Source organism: Vigna unguiculata, chromosome 2, assembly GCF_037176805.1.
Source record: "Vigna unguiculata cultivar grain cowpea cultivar isolate G323 ecotype 2 chromosome 2, ASM3717680v1, whole genome shotgun sequence".
Lineage (NCBI taxonomy): Eukaryota > Viridiplantae > Streptophyta > Magnoliopsida > Fabales > Fabaceae > Vigna > Vigna unguiculata.
In genome coordinates, this window is record NC_140793.1 from 31,696,106 (window position 1) to 31,709,825 (window position 13,720).

General features: G+C 24.3%; 1 protein-coding gene across 1 annotated transcript; it reads right to left on the bottom strand.

The window, feature by feature from the left end:
- Positions 1-374: 374 nt before the first annotated feature.
- Positions 375-4,228, bottom strand: LOC114174200 (uncharacterized). The gene is made up of 4 exons (XM_028058991.2): positions 3,563-4,228; positions 1,252-1,341; positions 1,087-1,154; positions 375-770 (listed from the first exon to the last, which is right to left on the bottom strand). The coding sequence occupies exons 1-4, from the start codon at positions 4,187-4,189 to the stop codon at positions 632-634; spliced, it is 924 nt and encodes a 307-aa protein (XP_027914792.1). The 5' UTR covers positions 4,190-4,228; the 3' UTR covers positions 375-631.
- Between the last annotated feature and the right edge of the window lie 9,492 nt (positions 4,229-13,720).

Genomic DNA, 13,720 nt, shown 5'->3' on the forward strand with positions numbered 1-13,720 from the left:
TAAAAGTGCACTATGAAAAACATAACAATGTTGAAGATGGAGGGAGGTGCATCTTGTGCTAAGACAAGTTATCACTAATGGCCGTTTTTCTATTTTAGGGATTAATCTGACTTTTCCATTTTAAGCGGATAATGGTCAAAATTGGTTGGATTGGCATGTTTTTCACCCTATTATAAACTATATAATTCAATATGAGTATAAGTTCTTAACTACTTGATAAACTAGCTAAAAATTGTAAAAGCAATAGATCGAATTAAAAAAAAATATATATGCTGAATAGAGTTATTTAATGAGCTATTTTACAGACAAATATTTGATACTTAGTTATTTGAGATAAAATGGGATTTCAAATAAATCTGTGAAGACAAAAAATATAAATGAACTCATTTTATAATTTACTTAAAATAACTCACAAATGAAACAAAGTCTAGAACTAGGTTGTACAAAGTGGAGTCAAACTTGTCCATACTCGTTTTTATTTTTCTTAAAATAAAATAAACAAACACTCCACATAACGTCGTGCATCGAAATCACAACTTGGAATACATAAATCTTCCCAAACTTATAGGTTGGTGTTTTTTATCAGATTTTGCTATGTAAACTCACCATCTCTCACGTACTTTATTATTGGTCAGTTTTTGGCAGCTGGCAATGGAAAAACAGAAGAAAGAAATTGCTTGAGGCTCTTATTATAGAGCCAGGGTCGCTCCAGGTGAACCAGGTGACCCGCACTCTTTATGCCTTCATATGTTGCATTATTTCCCACCTTCCTGTCATATGTTACGCAGCAAAAAAAGAAATCAGAAAGCATTAATTAGAGGGAATATAGGTTGTTTATATTTGAGTTCAACCCTTCTCAGCTCTATTGTATAATCATTTAATGAATGGTATGTACTTTTTTAGACTAGCATGTTGATTTGACTTACAAGTAAATCTGGTTAAATCATGCAATGTCTAGAAAAAGAAAACGAAACACGCACGCATAGTATGAGATGAAGTGAGTTTCTAATTTTTTCATACACTTGGTGGGCAACCACTGAGATTTAAATTTTTAAATGACTTTATCATATAAAAAAATTATCTTACTCTTTCATTTTCTGCGCAAACTCTAGTTTAAAAATTTTGTCATCCTCACCCCATAGAAGGTGTATTCGCTGCAAAGGAAGAAGTAAAATACTAAAGTTAAGATGATGAAAATATGAAGATTAAGAAATATTTTGAATGAAGAGCCAAAATAGGAAGATTATATACCTGGTGAAGTTTTGGGATATTGATCTGTTTGTAGCTAATGTCTAAGGCCTCCAACAGCTCAGCTCGCTCCTTCCTATTTGAGTACATCGCCTGCAATCAATTGTGCTTACATTACATACTAACCTTTGAAATTCAAATTAAAAATTACCCTATTTTAAGCCATGTCTGCATTAAAATCTTTGCAAAGAAACCTATTTAAATAAATTTATATAACCTCTTAGACTAGTTTATGTATAGGAATTTAAAGATGAGAAAATAAGTAATTGACTTTCTCTAAAATACTTTTTTTTAAAATTATATGTAAACAAATTTTAACAATTAACTTGTACATAAGTTAATTTTAGTTTGTGAAGAAAACAATTGAAAATTTTCTCTTCTAAAAGTAAATATAATCAATCTCTCTTTGTTATTTTTAATGTTCAGTTTTTTTTTAATATCCTTTTATAAAATTTCAGCATAACATTATTTTTTCAAATATATCTTTATTTAATTAATATGAAAAAAATAGTTATAACAATAAATAAAGTATATATAATAACACATAAACATGAATTTATATATATATATATATATATATATATATATATATATATATATATATATATATATATATATAAAATTTACACTCATATTTGTAAAAATATCCAATTACGTCTATTTTATTAGATTTACGTTAACGTTATGTTGTGTCTGTAAAAAAATAATATTATTATTATTTTTATGAATATGAGAAATTAATATCAAATAAAAATTATGGAAAGGATTTTAGCCTAAATAAAAGGAGTGAAAAAGAAAAGTAAAATAAAACAAAGAGACTCAAAGTAAAATCAATCCACTTGTCTTATTATAAGTTGAGTTAAAAATAAGTTAATTCGGTTTAATTCATTTTTTGAATTAGAAATTTTATAATCCTATTTTATACATCACACATTATTAAGTTGACACGCTTAATTTTTTTTTCTCAATGAAAAAAAAAAATTTACTTTGACACAATTTTACGCCTATTTCACACATTATTTTTCATTACAAAAAATGTTAAATAGATATATAGGTAGTGTCAACCTCCAATTGTCCTTATTTTATGTGTTAATTACAAGCATATTGATATAACTTATTTATATTAATATAATTAAAATGTTATCGTATTTTACCAATAATTGTTATAAACGTAATAAAAAAAATTGAAGTGTCTACTACTTATATACAAACAAATAAATTAAATATTTAAATATTATTAAAAATATTATAAATTTAAAAAAAAATCAATTATTAATTTACATAATTATAAATAATAAATAATTATAAAAGAGTGATAAGAAAAAGGTAATAAATGATTATTATAGATAGCTTACGAATTTATCCATGTTCAACCCATAAATGAAGTTAATAATAATTTGGCTTAATTTTTAAAAGAAAAAATCCCAGATACAACTTACTTAAATGTGTGGTGAAATAGACTTAGTTACAACTGTAGTTATATTATTTTTATTTTTCTATTTTTTCCCTTTAAGTAATTGTTATTTGTTGACAGTTATATGCTCAAATCTTTAATTACCAACAAATTATTTGTTGTATCTCTATCCAATAATATATCTATTACAAATCTTGAGATTATTTTAGTAAATTACTTGAAAATGTAGCATTTTTTAATAGTGTAAACCAGAAAATTAATATCTTTTGTTCAGTACTAATCTATAATAAACTTAAAAAAAAAATATGTATTACAAAATTTATTATATTATATCTACTTTCCTGATAGAAGTCCCAAAGGTAGTTTTTCTTGTTATTTTCCATTGCCGATTTTACCATACTACACATATCAAAATAAATATTAAAATATTATATCTAATTACAAAAGTAGTATTCAAAATTAATCTTTTTAATATACTTTTAATTATTCTTCTAAAATTAAATTTTGTTTTTTAATGATTACTAAAATTATTTCTTATGGTATATACATCATCAATTAAAATATTATTAATAAGATTAAAATAATATTAATAATAATATATCAAAATACTATTTTTTTTTAATTTAATAAACTATTAACACACACGTAAAGAGAAATACTAAGAATACATGCATTTGAGACTCTTCTTCAATAATATAATATAATAATATATATTAGAATTTTAAATTAAAAAATAATATAAATATAATTAAAATATTACTATTTTGAATGTTATGATATCACTCTGTACCCCTTAACCCAGTATCCACTGTTTTCAAACTGGTTTATTCTGAAACTATGAAAGATGCAAGGAAATGCGAAGAACATGATGTGATTTACATGAGTAGAACAGAAAGAAACCTGTAAGAAGTCTGCGTAGAAACGGTTGGGTAAGGAGAGGTTTCTGTAACAAGCAACGGAAAGAAGGATCTTCAGTTCCCCAACGGACACCGGCAACAACATCTCGGAAATCGACGAATACCCTATCCCTTCCACTGCTCTCAAAACTACGGACTCCGTAACAGCCACAACGGCTCCAGACAACACCACACCCTCCACCATCTCAACGTACATCTCAGCCATTTTCAACGCCACAAACCCTCCATAACTGAACCCAACCACAACGCACTTCTCCACCCCGAGCTTCCCCAACCCCGCCGCCAAACACTCCGCTTGAAACTCCGGCGACCGTTCCTCCTTATCGGTGATGGATCCACCGAAGAAGAGAAGGTCCGGCACGTAGACCGCGTAGTCTCTCGTCAAAGCTGCTACCTGACACTGCCAGTTGATGATTCCGTCGCCGCAGAAGCCGTGCAGGAGAACCACCACTGGTTTGGAACAAAGGCGTTTGCCGTTCGAAACGGCGTCGCATGGCCCCCAGAATTTTATAACCGTCCCTGGCTCTGTCTCCACCATATAAGGTCTCAACCCCACCGCCCTCACCAGCCAATGCAACAACCACTCGTATGCTGTCACAAAGTTAATCATTTTCAGTCCCTCAGTTTCTTACTCAGTATACTACAGACGTGGAACATTACCATATTTATAGTTCACTATTTTTATTTCATATTTTATTCTTTAATGCCTCTCATCTGGACCCTTCTTTCTTTTAAGATTTTTGATTTTATGCACTTCTTAATTCTCTTTTTTTTTTTTTTTTCAAAAAATTTAAACCATAAGTAAAAAACTGAGAAAATAGAAGATGAGAATATATTTAAAAATAACATTTGTTCGATTTGAAAATTGATGTGTTAAATTATTATTTTAAAATTGAAAGAGTTAAAACATCCAAATTAAAAAAAAATATATGTTGTAACCAAAAAGCCAAAATTGTCCACCATGTTGCATGAGATCATTGAGGAGTTAATTTAGAAGATATGGGGTCCATCTGCCATGACCTCGTCGCAGTCTTAAGATAAAATTTCATGTTACATATTTTTAGATTACATTATCTTTTGGCAGTACAACTATTTTGAACTATAAATATCTATTTTTAAATATTTAATGTATTTATATAATCAAAAATTCAAATTTAAAATTACTATTAACACAATTTTATGTAGATTGATGCACTAATTGAGATAATAATATTGATAAAATAATTGTTTTTACAATATATTTAAGAGTTCAAAGGATAAATGTGTATTTATATTAACTTTGATCTCGATTTTTAAGTGATGTTAGACTATTAGATATATCAAAAAAGTATTTCAGTTGAAAGTTATGAAAGTTTTCATTTTTACAAACAACGTCAATGTTCTGATTCCAAATATGTCGAGATAACATGATTAAAGTCAATCACAACATATGAAATATTGAGAAAATTTTTTAAAAGATAAAATTGTGACGAAACTTCAAACTTCAACAAGTAGATATACCTCATATACAACATTAAGGATGTTATTTCCATGAACTTAGATAAGAATTACTAATGTTCATTTACAAAACTATGTGAGTACTATTAATATTTAAATATAAAATAAATCACAAAAATAATCAATGATATATTATGAAATTAAGTGAACATGAAAAGTGTAACAAAATTAAAGAAAACAAAAAGTAAAAAATAGATAGTATTCAAAATACGTGTACACATATTTTTCATCACCAAATTAAAGATATCCATTACTTAGCTGCAAATGGGTACTTCAAGAAACGGAAAAAATTACAATAATAGCCGCTCCAATACAATAAGAGACATTTCCTTATATGCTAAAATTATCCAATAGTGCTTAAAATGCATAAACTCTCAACACTTAAAATAATTCCTATTCAAATTAATTTGGCAACAAAATTGTTGCAAAATCAAATCCACTTGGCACATCATGCTCCCTCGAAGAGTAAATGCAGTAAAATATGAGGTGATTTTTGTCCTCGCACACAATATTGGGACCGTAAGAAGTATGCACCAAACGTGAATGATACACAAAAGTGTCACACAAATAACGAAGAAATTAGATAAGATGTATCAAGAATGCCTAATCCCATTAAAGCCTCAACAAATTCCTTGCTGCATAACTTTGAGTAAAAGGACAAGAGTCATGACATGGTATTAATCCACATATTTTAGCACCGACACATAAGGAAATGCACCTCGTACCTAGGCTTAATTGTCTAAACTAAAAGACATCAATTTTTTGCTAAAAAGTAACTCCATCAAAGACTCTTTGCATTCTAATATGCACCACACTCTTGCTCTACCAAATAGTCTTATTCATTAAACACTTAATCAATAGCACAATCAAAGATATTAATTACATATCACTCTTATTTAAGTGGCATAAACATGTACCTGAAGTTGTTTTTTATCCATTTATGTCAAATTCTTATCTTTGTTTTAGTTGTCCATGTTTAATACCTTACTAAATGTTACTAATCAATCATTTTTATTCCTCATATCATAATTTTGTAGGTTTGTTTGGTTAAATATGTTTTTGTCCCATAATTTTAAGTAAAAATTAAAATTAGTTCATTTTCGAAACTTTAGTCCAATTTAGTCTTCCAACTTTAGAAATATATGGATTTAGTCTTTTAATCAAATTTTGTTATCAAACGTTATTATAAAACAACGTCAAATAAACTTAACAAAAATTTAGTTAAAATGACTAAATTCACGTATTTCTAAAAGTTGAGGAACTAAATTGGACTAAAATTTTAAAAAAGAACTAACTTAAATCTTCGATAAAAGTTAATGTTAAAAAAACATATTTAACCTTATAAATCCCCATTTAATTGTTTCATGAAAACTTTCAAATAACATATAAAAGATTATACAATGTTTGGCGCAATAACAATCTGCATGGTTAATAAATAGTGTCTATATATAATGTCCTTACATCTCACACATGCTTGAAGTGGTCCTAAAATTTTACTCTCTTCTACTATAAGTGACACATTTTAAAAAATTATTTGTTTAGTGTCGTATTTTTAAAATATTATTATTTTTAAAACTCAAGATAATGTTCATTTTATTATTATTATTTATATAATTTTTAATTAGTTTATTATATATACCTATTTAAGTAATGTAGAAATACAAAGTCTTATAAATATTTTATTAAATTAAAAACATTATTATAATTACTATTTTTTTCTAAAAGATGTTTAAACATACTTAAAAGATGAATCATTAGATGAAAAAAAAAACAAAGAAAATATAAAATAGAATAACATCAATAAAAATAAAAAATTTGTTGAAAAATATAGTAAAATTATTTTGTTATTATTAACACTATTCCATCAATATATTTTATTATTATTTATTGTTTATTTTTATAATAAGATAATCGAAAGAGAAGGGTTCATATATTCAGAATAAACAAGTTAGTACACCATCTTATTTTCCGACTCTTGAATGTGGAGCTTTTTCCCATGGTTTCATTATCTTTTTGCAACAATATTTTCATACTTTTAATCTAAACTAATCTATATTTGTTCTGTTGCTATTTTCTTTCTTAAAATTTTAATATAAAAATATCTTCAACTTCATATAAAACTTTTTATAGAGTTTTATTTTACTTGGGAATAATATATTGTATTATATTATTTGTATGATTTCATTAATGATAATACACTTTTTATTTTTCTAATTTTTATATATAATTAAATTTTAATATTTTTAAAAAATAATTATTATAACTAAAACAAGTTTTTGCAACAATATTTTCATACTTTTAATCTCAACTAATCTATATTTGTCTGTTTCTATTTCTTTCTTAAACTTTTAATATAAAAATATCTTCAACTTCAAATAAAATTTTTTATAGAGTTTTATTTTACTTGAGAATAATATATTGTATTATATTATTTGTATGATTTCATTAATGATAATACACTTTTTATTTTTCTATTTTTTATATATAATTAAATTTTAATATTTTTAAAAAATAATTATTATAACTAAAATAAGTTTTTATTCTTAAAATTCAATGTTTAAACAAAATTCAAGCTTTAAATTTGAAATCTCATCGTGGATCACCATTATGAACTTAAATTAAAAAATAAAATTCTGACCGAGACTTTTATATTCAAATTAGATAATACTTTTTATTTTCATTTAAAGTTTATTATATTATATCATGTCTGTTATAAACTTTTTATCAATTTTTATCAATTCAAATAATCTTATTTTACATTGTTTTTCCTTCCTTTCTTTCTTTCATTCTCCCCTCATTTTTTAATTTTTTTGAATAATTTAAAAGAAAATCATTTTTTATGTTATGGATTTTGCATCAACGTGAATAAGACTTTGATTAAGCGGGTTAAAAGAGTACTTTATCTTGAGGGCTGTTTGCAGCTTTCGATCATTGATTTATTTTTTCAAAACGTCCCTTATGTTATGTTATTCATTCACAAAGTTATTAAAATAAATATTCTTAAGTACCAACACATAAATAATATTTATAAAAATATACAAAATTATTTTTTATGATTAAAGTAGTGACTAATATTGTTTATAATATATCTATTTTCTATTTGAATTTTGTTAAATTAAATCAGACTTATTAGGTTCGAAATTTATAAATCTATTATTTAATTTAATTTTAATTATAAGAACTTAATACAATTTAAATTAGTGGCTCATAAAAATTTAAAAACAATGAAGTGATGGAAAGTTTGTTCTTGGCCACAGTTGTACGTTGTCATTTTATTAATTACCAAGGACTCAGTACTCCTAGATAGGGATGAATCTACTTGTAGGTTAGGTTTTGGTCTCCTCATTTTTTAATGAATTTTTAATATAAATAATATGATATTATTTTCATTTTAATAAAATATGTAACGTTAGTTACGCATCTTATCATCATTATTTTGTAATATTTGTTATTTTCTATATTTTAACCTTAAATTTTATTCTTTTGGTATATTAACTACTTTATTAAACTTTTAATGAAATGTCTATATATCATAAAGAAAATATTAAAACGGTGTGGTACACTAAAATAAAGTTAAAATTGCATTATTTACTATTTTGTTAATTTTTATCGTCTACCAAGTTAATTTGACCGAATCTGATTTGCTGTGTTTGAATTTTGAAGATGAATTTAAGGAGGGAATTTAAATGGATTTGAGAAAAAAAAATGTAGTTGTTTATATTATATGAGAGATGGTGAGAAATAGAAATATTTAAGATAAAAATTTATAAAAATTAGTAAATGATATAATAGATTTAATAAATTAAAAAAAGTTATTATGAATTTTTAATACTTAAAAAATGTATTTTAAAATAATAATAATTAATTTATTAAATTAATAAGCGTAGAAAACAAACAGCCCCTTAATTTGACAAAAAATAGTTAGTTTGGATCTGGTTTTGTACTGTATTAGAATTTCCAATCCAATGTAGAAAAGGATGATAATTTATAATTTGATGAATACTTAGTCGGTTTGATCTTTCTAAATTTCAAAACAAGCTAAAGTAATATATTGTTAAAAATATTAATATGATTTAAAAATAAATAATTTTAATTTTACTATATTAATAATTTTTATAAACTATTAATTTTATGAATAATTGTTGTTCAAAGATGATTTCTTTTTAGTTATTAAATTTTTTTATTCGATACTATTCATACTATTTTATATGTAAATATAAAGTAAAACACACAATAAAGACAATATCTTTGTGTTATTTAGTCTTCTTATTATATATATATATATATATATATATATATATAATATTTTAAAAGTATTAGTGTTAATAATATTCAAGAATTTTTTTGTTGTATAAAGATAACATGTCTAAATTCAAACTCTTTCTAATAATATTTTTATTAACAATGAATGAATGTAGGAGAAACCAGAGAAGAACAAATACATAAGATTTTGATCTTAATTTTTTTTGTTTTTTGTTTAAAGATGATCCTAAAATTGATGGTAAAACAATTATATCAATTAATGTTATTTTTTAAATAATGCATTAACAATGAAATAAATTATCTTAAGGTCAGAATGTTATAACGCTGATTGGATCTAGAGAATTGTTTTGTTAGTTTATGAGATGTTAAACAATATTTTATAATTCCTATGTATAAATTTATTTGTATTAATATTTTATAAATACATACAACAAAGGTAATCTTAACAATGATTTTTATAAAAATTATTTTATTTAAAATGATTTAGTTAAAAAAAATCCATTTTTATTTTAATTTTCAACTATACTTATTTATTATTTAAGTCGATAATTCAAGAGTTGAATTCTTGGCATGACTCATTCTCCAATTGGTTACCTAAGAACCAAATTATAATATAATTTCTAAAAAGATTTAAAACAAAAAAAAAATATCTTGGTAGTAATATTCACGTTGGGTTTCCAAATACTAAATGTATGAGCAATAAACGAATTAATTTAAAAATTAAAATAGGATTGAGTTTATTTTAATAAATTTTTAAAAGGATTGGTATGTTTTAAGAAAAATATAACCATTTTCAGCCATAATTTTGAGGTGTCAACATTTTGGTTGAATTAGTTTTTTGATCAATTTTTTTCAAAAATTTTAAGTTGTTTCTTTAGTTTTTTAAAATCTCAATTTGATCCCGAAATTTAAAAAATTGATGTACTTTAATATTTTTTTTCATTAAGTACTTTGAAGCGGAAGAAAAAATTATCATATAAAAGTAACACTAGGATTATGTCAATTACACCAACAAATCAAATCATCATGCTTTTTCACAATTTCAATTTTAATTTTGATAAAAAAAAATCTACTTCAAGAAATTTAACGAAAATAATAAAATTGTATAATATTTTTAAAAATCAGAACCATAAAAAAAAACCTAAAGAACCAATTGGATATTTTTGAATGAAAATATAAACAAAAAAAGTAATCTCAAAATTTTAATATAAACTAATAAAAATATTATGGAGTTTGCTTCGAAAGATCAAACGCAAAACAATGACCTGAGGAGTTTTTTACAACGTGAAAATTTTTCAACAATAAATAAACCTTAACTATTATATCAAAAACCTTAACTTAATAGCATCTTATCTATTCATGATAAATTACGTCGCAACAAAAAAAATGCCTTCATTTTTACTATAAATACTATTATTTTAGTAATAAAAAGTGTTTATTTACATTCCATATGCGTCACTTGCATTATATTTTATTTTAATAATAGAAATTAAAAGGTAAATTTCACTTCATTATAAAATAGAAATAAAATTTATTTATCTAAATTAAAAAATAAATTTAAGACATTTAAATTACTTCATTCAAATTAATTATTTAAAAAGAAATTATAAATAATCAAATTATTAAATATTTCAATTTCTTAGAATCGTAAAAATCTGTCATCATTTTTAAGATCACAAATGCATATATTTGATTCACACCCTCTTATTTAAATACAATAACAAAAGAAGTATGCATAAAGATGAACAAAAAACAGTAACAGAAATAAAATAATAATTTTGTGTTTTATGATTTCAAATTTTTGAAAATTTATATCCAAAATTTAACTTAAATGTCTCACTCTTTATCCGATATTTATTTTCATTACGGTATTTAGGAATGTTGTTATAAATTAGAAAAATTACACCATAAGTCTCCTCATATTTTCTTTTTTACTATAGAATATGCTAGTTAAGCAAATTTTAACATTTGAAGGATTTTAAAAATAAAGTCTTAAAATATAGATTATATTTTAGAAGTTTTAAAAAAAATCTAAAATATTAGAAAGAAATTAAATTAGATAAAAATAATTTAAATTAAATTAATTGATTACATAAGAAAATAAAATATAAGATATTTATTCATAAACTTTCTGTACAAACAGTAAAATATAAACAAACTAAAACATGCAATTTAGAAAAAAATGAAAATAAAACGATGAGATAAAAAAATCTAAATTTTAAAATTCAACAACAACATTAAATACATAAAAAATAATAAATAAAACAAAAGTAATTCATGTGAGATCGGTTTTTAAAACCATAAAATATAAGATATTTGTTCATAAATTTTCTCTAGGAAAATATAAACAAACTAAAACATGCAATTTAGAAAAGAATGAAAATAAAACAATGAGATAAAAAAATCTGAATTTTAAAATTCAACAATAATATAAAATATATAAAAAAATAATAAATAAAACAAAAGTAATTCATGTGAGATCGATCTTTAAAACCCCGTGGTGCAAGCATTTGTATGGACACTGACAATGGTGCATTGTTTTTATTTTCAAAGCCAAAGCATTTGTATTGGTGGTAGCAATGGTACATTGTTTTTTTTTTCTTTCAAAGTCCTAAAATGAGAGAGTATGTTTCATTCCTTTTAAGAGACCTAACTCATTTCTTTACTTCTTCATATATTAGGTTTGTTCCTTTAAGATACCTACTTTATTCAGAGGAAGAAAAAGAAATTTTTAACCTAGGTAGAAAGGAGTAGGAGAATAGCAGAAACAATAGTTTGGAGCACGTGTTCTTCTTGATAACTTATCTTATTAATTAGTTCTTGTATAATATGTTTCACTTTTCTTTTTCTCTTGTTTCTTCATTCTTTTTTTCTCCTCCTTTTCCTTCTTAAAAATATAAGAAAGCACAGTAACAAGTGGAAGAAATTTTGACAAAAAAATAGTTTTGATCTAATGCATGGCATATATTCATTTACCTTTTACAATTTTCCTATATGCTTTCTTCATTTATATCTATATAAAGTACAATTTATTTCATGCATATTCAAGTTAAAAAATCTCTCTCTTATTTTAAAAACGTGAAAACTGTGAAGAGCTAAAACTGTAAAGTCAAATAAACGTTATTTTTATTTATTTTATGGTTTAAGCATTCACTTCTATATTTATAAGAACTAAAACCGATTCATAATTGAAATATTTGAAGAGTTTAATTATGTAATCACATCGTATTCTAAATATTTTTTTTTATATTAACTTTAAGAAAACATTAAATACTATAAATTGAATTTTCCTAAAAAGTATATATATATATATATATATATATATATATATATATATATATATATATATATATATATATATATATATATACGTGTTTAACTCTAAATACTTTTATATTTCCTAAAAGTACATTTTTTTTTATTTCTGGATTTAGATTTTTGGAACACATGAAAATCTGTTCCGGAAGATACCCAAAAGTATTATTACGAATTTAATTTTCCATAAAAGTAGTTCGGAAACCAATTTCCCACCTCCTACCCCTATTCTGAATCATATTTTGCACAAGCTCATTCCAGATTCTGATTTTGAGACACTTACCTTCACCATTTCACCACCTATGCACATCACAAAAATCGCAACCCATACCTTACTATACTTCCCACCACTTACCTGAGTTTCACATATCACCACCACCTTCCGGAGAAACCAACGGAATCTGACTTAGGCAGTGTCTTCACGAAGGAGGAGACAACTTTAAATAAAACAAATAAGGGTAGAGATGAATTTTAGAAAAATGTTAGAGTGCAGGAAAACTTTAATGGGGTGCAGGAAGTAATTGTTTATTGTAGTTCTTAGTATTTTGGGCTCAATAACACATTATGACCTGTGGAAGAGAGAAAAACAAAAGGCTATCTATTACTCCTTGCACCCATCAATTTCAACAGATTTTAGTTTTTAAAATACATTAAATAATTTTTTTCTGAAGACACTCACTCACTCCTGTTCCAGAAATTTTTTGAAAGCTTCGATGGATTAGAGAAAGAAAATTAATAGAGTGCACGAAGTAACACCCAAAACAAAAAGGTCACACGCTTAGTACTATTTGGGCCAATTAGTTTTTTTCCAAGGAAAGGAGAAAAATTCTAACCCCAATTCCTCACTTATTATTGTTATTATTAGTTAAATACTTCCACACACCAAGTCTTAATTTGTTTGAACTTATAAATATATTTTGAAAAATCATATAATTTTATTATTTATTTATATTAAAATATAATTGCAATAAAATATTAAAAAAATCATTGAAATAGTAACAAGTAAACAAAACACTAATTTGTTTTTTTTTTCTAATAAAGGAGGGGAAAATGTTACACACTTTGT